This window comes from Impatiens glandulifera, chromosome 1 (assembly GCF_907164915.1).
Source record: "Impatiens glandulifera chromosome 1, dImpGla2.1, whole genome shotgun sequence".
NCBI lineage: Eukaryota > Viridiplantae > Streptophyta > Magnoliopsida > Ericales > Balsaminaceae > Impatiens > Impatiens glandulifera.
Window position 1 is genome coordinate 37,323,086 of NC_061862.1, and position 14,267 is coordinate 37,337,352.

At 31.7% G+C, this 14,267-nt stretch overlaps 2 protein-coding genes across 3 annotated transcripts; both read right to left on the reverse strand.

Annotated features, from left to right (window-relative positions):
• Positions 1-2,470: 2,470 nt before the first annotated feature.
• On the reverse strand, positions 2,471-6,250 carry LOC124919883. 2 transcript variants are annotated; one of them, XM_047460249.1, is made up of 15 exons: positions 6,108-6,250; positions 5,318-5,358; positions 5,125-5,242; positions 4,911-5,039; positions 4,731-4,835; positions 4,525-4,608; positions 4,022-4,137; positions 3,828-3,929; positions 3,638-3,751; positions 3,495-3,551; positions 3,352-3,418; positions 3,209-3,262; positions 3,039-3,113; positions 2,932-2,967; positions 2,471-2,852 (listed from the first exon to the last, which is right to left on the reverse strand). In XM_047460249.1, exons 2-15 carry the CDS (start codon positions 5,335-5,337, stop codon positions 2,703-2,705), a joined length of 1,227 nt encoding a protein of 408 aa, XP_047316205.1. In that variant the 5' UTR covers positions 5,338-5,358; positions 6,108-6,250; the 3' UTR covers positions 2,471-2,702. The 2 variants fall into 2 exon arrangements, with proteins under 2 accessions (XP_047316205.1, XP_047316204.1); XM_047460248.1 differs by lacking the exon at positions 6,108-6,250 and adding an exon at positions 5,550-5,967.
• Positions 6,251-8,947: 2,697 nt separating this feature from the next.
• LOC124922162 (chloroplast sensor kinase, chloroplastic) lies at positions 8,948-13,104 on the reverse strand. Its single transcript, XM_047462892.1, is given in 10 exon segments — positions 8,948-9,388; positions 9,391-9,445; positions 9,568-9,841; positions 9,934-10,139; positions 10,450-10,542; positions 10,650-10,718; positions 10,797-10,862; positions 11,935-12,207; positions 12,289-12,450; positions 12,548-13,104. Coding segments are annotated over 10 exon segments (1,995 nt in total). The 5' UTR covers positions 13,025-13,104; the 3' UTR covers positions 8,948-9,068.
• Between the last annotated feature and the right edge of the window lie 1,163 nt (positions 13,105-14,267).

Below are 14,267 nucleotides of genomic sequence, written 5' to 3' on the forward strand. Positions count from 1 at the left end.
CAACCATATATAGGCCACACCACAACCACACGGGAGATTTAGACCCTTTGTGGACCACCCAATCACTCACCTTAGCTTAATGGGCCGTTTTGGGCTAAACCCCGACTCACGAACTGTTCTTGACCACAAGAATGCTGGTGTCACGGCCCGCCCAATATGGTTGTGACTTTGATCGGATTCCAATGACGGATTAATTTCTGGAACTCAAAAATACCATTTCTGATATAAGATCCCTGTCTTGTGATTGGGTGAATTTCAAATTTAATATGTTAGAGTTTGTTTGGATTGGATTATTTTAATAAAATAGAGGGAGAAAAAAATAATGATTGTTGAGAAAGTGGTGATTATTTTTTATAAAAATATTAAAAAGATATTAATATCTATAAATAAAATAAAAAATTTATAATTTAAAATAGAAGATAAAAAATATTTTATTATTTTAATTAATAAATTGAGTAATATGATTGATAAGAAGGAAATGAAATTATGTTTAATTTTGTTTGGGTTAATTGAACAACATCTTAGCGTATTATAACTAAGGATGACAATTTGAAATCGTCCCGCGAAAACCGAACCGAATTGCCCCGTTTGGGATGGTTTTTCTCCGAAACCGAACGAGAATGGGGCGGGGATGGTATTTGTGTCCCCCGCCCTGATCTTCCCCGATCCGCCCCGATCTCACCCCCGATTATGCCCCGAACACTATAAATATATTTAAATCATCAATATATTTATTTATTCACTATATTTTATAAGAATAATAAGTTTACTTCTTTATAATAATTTAAAATTTCAACATATTACAATATATATTATATTAAAAAATTCATTTATATAATTTTATTGGATAATTTTATTATTTAAAAAATATATATTTTTATTAACGGTGCCCCGCGGGGATTCCCCGAAACCGAAAAAAACCGAACGGGGCGGGGATGGTATTAAAAAAATCCCTGAAATAAAAATGGTACGGGGATGGTAAATGCATTCTCTGCCCCGAACCGCCCCATTGCCATCCCTAATTATAACCTAAGTTAAATCTTTAAGTTTTAAAATTTTATGATTTTAGAGAAAGGTTAACCAGTCTTATTTTAATTAAATCTTACGATTTAAATTTTTTATAATAAAATGGTATGTTTTTAGTGAATATTAATCGGTCTGATTTTGGTTAAACTATTGTTATTTTAAATTTATAATAATAAGATTTTATCTTTATAAATAATTTTGATTTTATTATTTTATACTATTTTATATTTAAAAAAACATTTATATTTATAAATTAAAAAATATTATTATTTATTCAAATAAATTAATTTTATAAGAGAAATGATTAGGTGAGAGAATGACTTGACATAATCTTATTCGCTAAAAAAAATCAAATAATTTCTCTCTTTACTCTCTTTGCCAAGTCATTCCCTCACCAAATTCCCTTACCAAATTCCCTCACTCTATCACTCCTCATTTTATAAATACAACTTTTTATAGTATTATTTATTTATTTATTTATTATATTATTTAATTAATTTTATATTTAAATACTTTGTTATACATATAAATAGTATATAACTAATATTTTTTAAATTACATTTTTACTATTGAAGTAAATTCTTAATTTTGAGTATAGAAATAATCCTTTCAAAAGTTCTTATTTTATGTTTGAACAAATAAATGAAATTAGAATTATAATTTGTTTTATTAAAATATATTATAATATATATATATATATATAATATGAATGATTGAGGGAAGATTATATTTCATTTGTCCTTAACAATGATTTATTATTATTTTTTAGGTTATACAATTTAAATTTTAAACCTCTTAATATTAGTTTCTTTATAAAAGAGTACACAGTTTTCTTTATAGTATTTACTTTTATTTTTATTCATTGAGCAATAATTTTATCAGTCTCATTTGAAACATCTTAAGGATAAGTTAGGCTAGTTTTCAAACTTGAACCAAAATAATAATAATAATAATAATAATTTTCATTCAAGTAATTGTTGTATATGTTCTCTATTATTATTATTATTAATAATAATAATAATAATAATAGTCACATGGTATATTTTCTTAATTTTTTTTTAAGACTTATCCATCCTTTTCTGTTTTTTTTTTTTTTTTTTTTCTATATCATAAATCATTTGCTACTTACAGAAACCCAGCATATTATAAGGCCCAAGGCCTGGGAAAATGCAAGAAGGACTAATTACTGGTCTATGTGCCATGTGTAACACCAATGAACCCACTGTTGAGACATTAGATTACAAATTAAGACCTTGAAAAAAAAAAGAATGGTATTATTGTGTGTTCATATAATTAGCATCATTAAAATTTAACTATCTCATCAAACTTGAGATCCTAATTTATTAGTATTACAACTTAATGAATGTCTTAAACTATATCCTTATTAAACCTGCTGAACAACAACTGTGAATATTTTATTAAACTTGAGATCTCAATTTAAGCATTAAAAAAATATAATGAGGGAACTTTATTAATATTTCAACTAAACTTGAACATCTCATCAAATTTGAGATTTATTGATACTTACACACAGTACCAAGTTAAACAGATTATTACCAAAGTGTTCATTTTTATCTCTAACTGTATAACTAATACTAATAATAATAAATCATCAATATACAAGCAAAATTTCTAGCTCGGTGTATCGTTCTCTAATTCAAAGAATTTGATTCCTTTTAATTCTGATATGAAGTCAACTTCTCAACCACTTGCCTATCCGATGTCGAGTTTGGAGGATGCAATCCAATTGAATGGTAGTAGTTGTTTTCAGCATCAGCGACCCGTTTTTGAAACATTCCCCACTCCTTTTCGCATCGAGTTCTCACCTGCAAACCACATTACAGTTATAATAACTAACATGACAATATTCAGAACCAAAAGATTCATTTTTTATATTTTGCCCACCCCTTTCCAAGCTGCCTTCCCCTTCTCTGCTTGCCCCTACAAATTAAGAGACAACCAAGTTTAGTTCATAGAATAATCGTCAGGATTCGGTATTGCCATTATCAAACCTGGTTGCCAAGCGAAGGAACTGATTGATGAATAATCCATTGTGAATCGATCACTCCAATTTTCTCATGAGCAGGCTGTTTAAGAATGTGATCAGATATAACAATTATCGAATCAATTGCAAGTGAAAGAAAGTTGTTCAGAAAAATCTAGAGATGGGAGTTGTTCTGACCTCAACACATTTTCGAAGGGCAAAGTCTAGACCCCATCCATGGACTAAGTCATTCTACAAATTTTGAATAAGGAAGAGTGATATGTGTTATTTACTATTAATCCATCTGTGGGAAGAAACGTATATTTTTTCAAGTGGAAAACCTGAATCAAATGCCACACACATCGCCAAGCTTCTCTAGAAAACACAGGAGCCATGATCTCCACGAATCTGCTCAAACACAAATCAGACGAATCAATAAAAATGAGATTTAAACAACGTTTTTCAGAGAGTATTTTGTACGCACGCTGCACAAGGTGGCGCATGTGGATCTGGACACCAGCCAGGTCTCTCTTCTGTTACTCTGGTTAGTTAACAAAATGATCAGATCAGCTAGATCAAAATAATAATAACAATAATAGTAAAGTAATTTTATTTTCATCATTTTACTTGTGTATTTCATTGTTAAGTCTTCTTTTCGTCATCTTCCAAGTCAAACCTTTATTAGATTCTAGACCGGGCTGAGAGATTTCTAAGCCATGCTTCTGCATTAGCTTAATGTACCTGAAATTAACTTTTGTTAGTTAATTTTCCATACAGGTAGGTGAAATGGTGAATTAGTAAGTTGAAAATGACTCACTCTTCAGCATTAAAATGCTGCAGTCCAAGATCTTCATCCCAGATGAATATGTAGTCATATGCTGCCACTATATCAGGATGTAAAAATCGCTTCGCGTACCACCTTCAAAAAGAAAACAAGTTTCTATATGTTTTAGAATCATACCAAAGTTTTGCTACAAGAATCTAATTTACATCAAGGTAAATTTTGGTTACCATTTTGTTTGCTTTGGAGCACTGATGTGAATTGCCCGTTTTGACCACTCAAACTCATTCCACTCACTTGTTCGACCATCATAATGAAACAAAAGAATGGTGAAATTTCCTGAGAACTGTTGGGCAAAGACAAACTTGTCAATTGTCATCAAATGTGAGATCACACTACTTGGAGAACAATTTTTTTAATCAGTTTATCATCTGGATTCCTTTCAAGATTGATTGATGACTAAAGACAAAGTCAGACTCATCTTGCCTATAGAAGACATTATTTTGTGCCCTCTATGGCATGAACAAAGAAGAAAATTTTGATTGTTCATTCTCTTATATTTATGAGAAAAAAAAGTTATGAATTGTATGATGATCCTGAGATGGCCTAAAATGTGGAGAATCATAGAATAGTTTGCACACAAAAAGCACCTAAATTGATCTATACACAGCAGAATCTGTATTTTCATTTTCTAAAAAATGGGGGTAGTTGAGAAAGAGAGTGAGAATGGAACCTTTTTAACGGCAGCATCAATATTTTTTCTCTGAGCATATCCTACAGTAAATGTTACCAAATACTTCTGTTTGAAGGGTAAATCCTGCAAAAGTCAACTCCTTATAAACAAACATTAAACCTTAAGCTACAGAAAGTGTTCAAACCAAAATAAAAACTAATCTTATGATGTTCATCCATGTATTAAAACATGAAAGAGAAGCTAACCTCACTTGGCTTCCCCCATAATCTGCGTAAATAATAATCTGTTTCAGCAACAACTATTCCCGGAGGTAATCTTTCTGCACCCTTTGGATTTTCTGAAACCCAGATCTGCATATATAATGATCAAAAAGAAGATGTCAATCTCATATTGAAGGAGACAGTCTGAATTGCTTTCTATTTCACCTTTCCATTATCACTCAGGTTTGGAGCTTCAGCTAAGTTGCTTCTACTACTTCCATTGACAGAGCTGCTTCTATTACTTCCATTAACAGAACTCCATGGCTTTAATAATCTCTGGGTTGATATACTTGACTTGTGATCATGAAGAAGACAAATAAACATGAGTCAAATTGGATAGATAAAGAAACGAAATAGGGATTTGCTGATGAGAAGAAACCTTAGTTAGCATAAACGTCGGAAACGACATTCCTAGCAGGAATCCGAAGGCAATTCCAAGAAAAGTCGTCAAAACAATTCTCGACCCATCATTATTATTAGGTTTTTTAGCCACTGGACTGCAGGCAGGAGGAGAATGAGTGTGATGAACATGAAGACAGAAACAAAGAAAGAAAACTACTTAAGAAACAAACCTGCGAATGAGAAATCCCATTTTGTTCAAAACCTTCTTAATCTGAAAATACAACAAGGGGATTTTGATTAACTATTCAAAAATCAAATTAACTATTCAAAAATCTACTACAATTACAAAGATATGGATTTCAAAATCTTAATCCTACAAATTAGTAAGACATGAAAATGAATGCAGTAATGGGTTGATGTGAATATAGCAGGATCGGCAATGAAATGAGTTAAACAACTTACATAAACCCTTCTAATCCCTATTTCAGGACCTCGATGATCAGGAAGTCCTGTAGAATCCATGTATGTAATTCTGATTGTGCGAGAGAGAAAGAGAGAACCCAGTCCAGAGAGATGAACGGAACGGAAGATCTAATGAGAGAGGTTTTGAGGGGGAAAAGCCGTCAAAAAAAAAATGACCCAGTTGGCAATGGAGTCATACTAGCTAGGTTAAAACCCAACAAGCCCAGAGAAAAACTAGTGAATGCGAGAAGAAAACTGAAAGAATATTGCTTTTTTCTCGGGAACTTTCTAACAATGGGGAATCTATGCTTAAAACTGTAACAGAATCAAAGAAATAAAAGCTTGGGTTTTGCGTAGTAATAAGAAACTGCCCTCTCTCTCTCTCTCTATCCCCTTTAAAGCCTTTGATCCAAAAAGGGTAACAACATAAACATCATCTCCAAAGATTATCACTTTTAAATCTCCGTCCCATTGTGAAATTTGAATCAATAAATACCCTTTCATTATATATGCCAGAATTAAACAGCTTTTTTTTCAAATAAGAACAAATAAACAGACCTGCAAATCCCATTAACGTCCCTTCCTTCTTCTTCCTTCTTCTTCCTTCTTCGTCCTCTTTTATTGGATTTCTTTTATCAGTATGAATGATCAGCAAATCAAGTCAAGTCCTGAGTCATAGGAAGTTCACATTCATGGAATCATTCGCCTCAAATAATACTCTGAAGCGCGAGGCCTGTTTGGTTTAGAAAGAATAATAAAACCTTCAAATTCTATATTCAAATGATTTTCTAATATTATACCATTTATAAATAAATACTATAAAATCTTTTAATGGGTTTTCCCAAAAAAAAAAATCTTTTAATGGGTTGGTTACTAAAAACAATTCATTCATATTTTAAAAGTATTCAAAATAGGGAACAAATCATTTAATTAATATAATACTTTTTGACTAATTATTCAATTTTGTAAATTTTAAATTAATAAGTATATTTTAAAATTATATAAATTATGTGTATATATATTAATAATAATTTATATATATATTAAAATTATTTATATAACTGTAAATTTGAGTAATAAAAAATAATTAAAAAATTAGTGAATAAAAAAAGAGAAAATAATAAAATAAATTTAAATAATGTATCAATTTTTTTAATTTTATTTGAATTAAGACGGGTTGTTGTTTATATAAGAGGAATAAGTTATTAATAATTTATTATAACATTAAATAAGATAATATTTAAAATTAAAATTGATATGAATTTAAATCATTTATAAATATATAATTATACATTTTTAATGGAAATATAAGATTTCGTTCATATTAAAACAATATATAAAATATAAATTATTTTTAATAAAAATATATGAAAGAAAGAAAAGAGAAAAAAAAATTAACACTGATAAATAATTATGATTAAGTCATTGCTAAATGAACTAATTTTCCAATTTTTAATTAAATAATATTTTAATAATTTGTGCGTGTGAATAACTAGCTTTAAGGAATTTTTTTCTTTTCCTTTTTTATATGTTTAGTTCAACTATTAAACATCACATCCTATAATATCAAATATAAATGTACATATTTCTCAAATTAAATTATCCAAACATAGCTATCAATTTATTGGAAAAAATAAATTATGCAAATAATTTTTGTAGATGTATCATCTCTTTTAATAAATATTATTTGTGAAACATTAATCAATCTTAAGATTTTGAGAACACTTTTATGAAATTATTTAAATATTGAGTGAATATGTTGACATTGACCAAGGATTTTAGGAATTATGAGTTATCTTTTAAAGGTTGATAGGAAAACATATTATAATGGCAGTCTCTTTTTTGTTTTTTGTTTTTTTTCTTTCTATAATTTAGTTTTAAAGCTTGATCTTGAATTTCATTTGATTGAGATATTTTGTAACTTTGCTGCTAATATGATTATAGGAGATGACTCACATTTGCTAATAATTTTCAAGTATTCTTTTTTAGTTTATGTATATTTTTGTTTGTCATTTGTTCAAATTATTAATTTAAATGAACAAACTTATTACACACAAAAAAACATATATTATTAAGGTAGTTAGATTTCAAATAAAATTGATGTATACATATATGGAACATTATTAGGCATTGATACACATCAAATTAAAATAATGTGAAACTAATTATGTTATTTCAACTATAAGAATAAAAATGATTAAATATCAATATATTCATGTTACATAAAGTAACCACTATTATATTATATTATATTAAAATAATAAAATAAGTTTAAAATGCATAAATATTAGCATAAAACATTTTTTTATGATTTTTAATTATAATGTCATTCAAAGTGATTATAAATTATATTTGGAATAGGTATAATATATTAAAATTATATTATTTTTAGATAAAGTGTGATCTTGTTAAAATATATTTTTTTTTTAATTAAAAGAATTTAAATATATCAAATATCATTGATATTTAATTTATCTTTCTCAAAATTAGTCAATCTTTAAATATAAAAAAAATTATTTAAAATATAATCAAATCAAATAATCAAATTAAATAACTCAATATAATCCAAAATTATTTCACTTTCTCTCCTTTATCATATCATTTAATTTATTAACTAAAATACTATTTATTCAAAATTATTTTTTTTAATTTTTTTTTATCATTATATATCAATATAATTTAAATACTTAAAAAAAAAACAAAAATAAAAAATAAAAAATATTATCTTCTTACAAAATTATCATCAATAATTACTTCTAAATAATTAAAATCATTTAAAAATCACCTATTCTAACTAGCCCATAGATTTGCAATACTATTTAGATATATGTAGTTATTTATTTCTCATGATTTTATAACCACTACATTTTTGTGTGTTGTATAACAAAGAACATGAACATTTCCATCTTGTCCCATTTTGTCTCCAAATTAATTAATTGTCATGAACATTTCCATCTTGTCCCATTTTGTCTCCAAATTAATTAATTGTCTTGCTCTAGAAGATGCCAGTACTCCACCACCGACTACCAATTACTAACAAATTGTAAAAATTCAAAGTCTATATTTCTTAAAGAAAAATAATTTTGTTTAGGGTAAAAGAAGAATTATTTATCCAAGTAAAAAAAACAAAATTTTATTTTAAGTAAATTATCAAATTAATTAAAAGTTGCCAAATCTAATAACTTGATAAAAGAAATAAAAAAGTTGTATAAGAAAATCGTATCCCGCATCAGCTAGAGTGATGCCAAATCAACTCACCACGGGCTTCTCCTATAAACATGGCTAGATTTTCACATATTCCCAAAACCATTTTAACAATTGTGGTCAACTTCACAAAAAAAAAAAAAGAAGCAATATATTGCTAATAAATTATAATTTTAGTTCATTAGTTCTTGCAAAATGTGTATTTTATTATAATATTAATGTCATTATAAATCCCATTGTATCTATATTATTACAAAGTGGCATAGACATATACTCTCCAACCTGGCTAGACCATTTTCTTTTATGAATAATACATCACTTGAACTTAATGAGCTGGTTACATAATTTACAAGTTTCATATATCATAACAACACAAAATCTATAACTATACACAATAACCATGTTCAGAGAAGGTAACAGTTCTAACCTGACAACTTTCCGAAATTCTGTAGAGAATCGCCAAAATCGGGTTATGTCGAAAAAAATGGTAGCCAAAGCTCGACCCGTGTTCCACCAGCCCCCAAGGCAGCATTCCCATCTCTTGGAGAAATTACTCGAACAACACAACCATAGCTTTCCAGAATCTCCCGAGCAACTGTTAGCCCTGCTACAAAGTTCCACGTCATGTTGTCTTCAATCCTCTCTTCCGAGAGAAGGTCCCCTCCAAACGGTGTCAGAGAGTGCATCTGTGTCTGAAAACCAATATAAACAGTCACAATCTCTTTTTTTAGAGACCAGGGAAGGGAAGAGGTTTCTCTTATATAAGCTAGCTATCCAGATTTAATAGGAAAATGGGCAAGCTAATGAGTTTTACCATGTAATACATATCTGGTCCATTATCATCAATTATAACAAGAACACCACCCGTTGGTGCTAAGCTGGATACAATGGCAACCTTTCCTCCAACATGAGTCCGTAACAATGCTCCTTCAATGAGATTGCTTAAAGCTTGACGTAATGCAGGTTCTTCCACAGCCACTTCAATGGATTCCGTCAGCTCATGCAATTCCACCAGTCGCTTCTGTTTATGAGCCAAAGGTACTACAGCACCTACTAAATCTGCCAGCACATCAGAGACATTGCATGGCCTTCTGACGCAAACAGGGAAGATATAAACAAATAAAAAACATCAACAATGTAAACTAGAATGATTTTATGTCTGGAAGGACAGTTAACCTACCTGATGCTGTGTTCACTTAGTGGTGCAAGTGGAAGTGGCGGCATGGGCAGCTCTGTGTCCTTGGATACGAATAATGAGAGGGAATTTGTTCCGTTAGTTCCACTTGAGATGTTATTGGACAGCTGAGGCCTTGCTGAATCGGGATGAATATAAGAGGAGCTCTGCATTTTCCTCACTGTCTCTTCGTTGAACCGCATAATGTTAGCCTACAAATATCAGGACAAACCGACCCTTTGATACATCTGAATCGCCGAATATAGAGTCTTGAAATACTATAAACCATTTTATTATGGCCGGATTGATATTTAGCTAAATAATCAAACCAACCCGGTTCACAATTATTTGGAACAGTTTTGTTTTTTGAGTCTGGATCCGGATCTAAAGAGAAACCGCCAATGGATTTTTTAATCCAAGTCGCACTAAATTCAGATACAACTAGTTTGCAAATGTGATCTCATTTGTATAATAAATTTGATAAAATTGTTGTTTTCATATGAAGCAAGTGCGAGAGAGAACCTTTGTTAGGGAAACAGCATCTTGGAGTTCTTCAAGGGTGTCCCTAATGCGTTCACCTTGTACTAAGATATCTTCAAATAAATCATATGATGTCTGCCAAAAAAGTAGCATGATGTAGCCTTAACATATCAAAAACAGCTAAGGGGAGAAGCAGAAATTGAGCTTGACGAAACAAAACAAAACCAAACCCTAATATATACCTCGCTTCTTTTCATCTGAACAGATAACAGTTTACTTAAAGTCCGAATACTAGAAAGGGGGCCACGGATCTGTAAAACTTAATTGATAAGAATATAACATAGAAATTCTCGTACATATCTTAAACAGTGAGATAAACAAGGTCTTACTTGCTCAACCAAGTTGCCCATCCTAACATTATTTTGCCACGATGACTGCTGCAGTAACATTGCTTTCTGCAGAAATTAACACAAGCTGGGCATGATTCTGAGTTCAAGAATGTAGGCCTTATCTAGCTTCATAGATACTACGAAGATCAAACAAAATGGTCTGAAATCTTCATATTAGTTTTTTAAAAGAGATAAACTTTTGAATAAAAAAGCGAAGTATGTGAGGGGAGTTCAAAAGTTACAAAAGGGGAAGTGGAGGAAAGCAAAAACAAAAATAAAGGAAAAGTTAGATGTCAAGATCAAAATATTCTCATTCCATACAAGCTCCTTTTTTCCTAATTGATGCAAATGCATGGAGCATGAAGCCTTTGATTCTTTCAATGCCATAGTTTTTCCTTAGGAATGTTCTTCTATTCATTTTTTTCCAGTCATCAGAGATGGTTATGTCAAATCCCAATTCAATCCAATATGCTAAAAAATCAGTGCGAAAGGGTCCACATGTGATCAATGGTCTCTTTGCTCTTCATGCAAAGGCATGCCAGGTGAAAACCTTTTTTTAAGCTTTAAAGATGTCAGAACTCCCCATGAAATCTTCATATTAGTTAATTTCAATTGAAAACAAAATGTGTGTAATGCAAAGACAAATATCATTATTAATAGCTAGGAATTTGGGAGCAATGCAGAACAAGACATTACATTAATATGCAAACACCAGTCCACAGACTCTATTCATGAGGATCGACTGAGAATAGAAGATACAGTGGGCAATTTGGAAGGAGAGAAGGAATGAAGGGTTTTTTCCTTCATTCTTTGGCTTCTTTGAGAAAAAAGATGGGATTTCTTTGAACTGCTCGTGATCTGACTGTCTCTTTTTGGATTTTCTGACTTTTCTTTTCCTTTCATTTGTTTTAATATTTCGCTTGCAACTAGTGAACGCATTTCACCCTCACGCCTGTTGTGTTGATGATATAAAAGTTAACCTTTTTTCGTAGACTCTAAAGTGAACAATAGCATAGAACTTACTTACTGGAAAACAAGAGTCATGATACCACAATGGTCATCATCTTGTAAAGTATGCATATGTACACAAGCAGTTGACACCACAATCAAAATGAAGGAAAGAATAACTACAATTTACCTGATCCATGACATATGCCATCGAAAGGGAGCGAGTTATATTAATAGCATTTGATCTCTGCTCGGCAGTTAATTTGAATTTTCCAACTTGGGCGTCCTGTATACCTCCTCGTTCTCCCCATGGCCTTGGATCGATTTTTGGTGGCAAGTACTCAACATCATTTTTCTCCCTTTCAAGTTCCACTCCTGGAAGTTCAGCAACCAGAAAACCCACCACAAATGGATGTTTCACCATGGGAAAAACAATAGCTCTGCACTCTGGTAAAAATGCTACCTACAGAGTTCAAATTATCAACGATGCTGTAATTGAGAAGGAATGAGAAAGAAGCATAGTAAGAACATAAAGTGATCAAACCTGTTGATTTGAAATAGCAGCTTCAGCAGTTCTTAATCCAGTCGGAATACTGAAATTGCTAACAAGTATCACGATGTCAGCTGCGTTGATTTCGGGAAGGGATATCACGCGGCGAAGCTCCAACCTATCCATCACGTAACTACCCGCTGGTCTGACGTATACCTGCAAACACACAGAACAATCGAAATCCTTGAACCCGACATTTTACAGTTCGAGTCCCCGTTTGTTAACAGAGCTGCTACTTGATATTGGAACTGACCGAAAGAAGAGCATCGGGATCGATGATTCGGCGAAAGAGGTCCATTTGCTCGAGGCAAAGTCTCTGAAAATCGGGACTTGGAAGGACGAGACCTCTGTTTTTTCCATCTTTCTCGATCTTCTGAACGCATTCGACGGGGCAGGTTGAGGCCTCCCGTATGGCCGCTGCAACTGCGGAAGCAGAAGATGCCATGGCGACATCTCCGGCTTCGGATTCATTAAAGCGGACGCAGCGAAGAAGAGAATCGGTGTTAAGAGTTGGGTTTTGGAGGTCGGCCGTGTCGCTGGAAAGAGAAGAGGAGGAGAAGGCATTGGTGGTGGTGAGGATGCATAGTGGGTGTCTGTTGGTGGAGGAGAGAGAGGTAGAAGCGGCGCCGTATGAGAGTCTGTGAAGGTCGGGGGGGCAGCAAAATAGATTGAAGTTAGAAGAAGAAAACGGGATGCTTGAGGCAGAAGAAGCAGCCGCCGATAGAAGCATCCCCTGCAGATTCCGGTCGCAGATTGGGTGAAATTACGTCAGGACGAATCTGCGGTCGAAGTAGGAAACACCTGTTTTTGCCTTTCTTCTTTTTTTTCTTTTTTTCATAATAATTTAATTTTAAGGGCTTTCCAAGTGTGATTGGAAACTTTTAAGTGTAATTTTAAGGGATTTTTTCATAATAAATAACTTAAGTAGGAAACTCTTTAACCAAGATTGGTATGCGGAATAATAGGTAGGTAACAAATGAGAGTGGTTAAAAAATCTTAATCAAATATTTGATTGACCAAATGTGATGTTACGAGATTAAATGTCGATTGAGATTGGTGGTTTATTTTTTTTAGGGATAAGAGACGCGTAAAAGTGTGATTGTGATGTGATTTGTCAATGGATAAGAGATGTGTAACAAAGGATTGTGAGGTCACAAGATTAAAGGTCGATTGAGATTGGTGGTTGGTTTGTTAAAGGATAAGAGGCGTGTGAAACTGTGATTGAGATTAATGTTTGATGTCTAAGGAATAACAAACTTTTGAAAATGTGATTGAGATTGATAGTTGGTTTACTGAGAGATTATAGGCATGTGAAAATATGATAAAAAAACATATGAAAAAGTGTGAGTCACAAAGATATCGATTATTTAACTAATTAATAATAAATATTAAATACAAAATATATTTACATACACAAAATTATAAAATTATTTTAACAATCACAAGTGATTTAATGGTTAAGGTGTTCACATTTAATGTTTAAGACCATAGTTCGAAACCCCAAAACTGTAAATTTAAAAGTGAGTATTATAAATATTTGAGAGATCGATGTCAAAAAATACATTCTTAAGTATATTGTATGGTGGCACAACTTTTAAATAAGAGTAAGAGGCATGTGAAAGTGTGAGGTCGGAATTATTGATTGGTTTGACGAACATTTGAAAGTGTGAAGGCACGAGATTGAGGTCGGGTGGATGGTGGTTTATCAGCCGAGGGAGTAAAGAGGCATATAAAAAAGTGTGAGGCATAAGATGGTTAATTGGGGGGGTTAGTGGTTGGTTTAACGAGATATAAAAGGTGTGTGAGCAATTGGTATTTGTTGTTGATTTGTTAAAGTGGGGGTAAAAGATGTCGTCTAAGATTGGTGTGTTGTTTGTTGAGGGGGTAAAAAAGAAATATGAGGGGATAAAGAGGCATATGAAAAAGTGTGAGTCACAAGATTAATGTCAATTGAGGGATTAATGATTGGTTTG

What these genes read in the sequence shown, in the direction of transcription:
- LOC124919883 (XM_047460248.1), bottom strand. Translation starts at nt 5,609, where the DNA reads ATGGATTCTACAGGACTTCCTGATCATCGAGGTCCTGAAATAGGGATT. An exon ending in CATGCGCCACCTTGTGCAGC is followed by an intron (nt 3,419 to 3,494) that starts GTGCGTACAAAA and finishes GTGTTTGAGCAG; the next exon opens with ATTCGTGGAGATCATGGCTC. An exon ending in GTGTGTGGCATTTGATTCAG is followed by an intron (nt 3,263 to 3,351) that starts GTTTTCCACTTG and finishes CAAAATTTGTAG; the next exon opens with AATGACTTAGTCCATGGATG.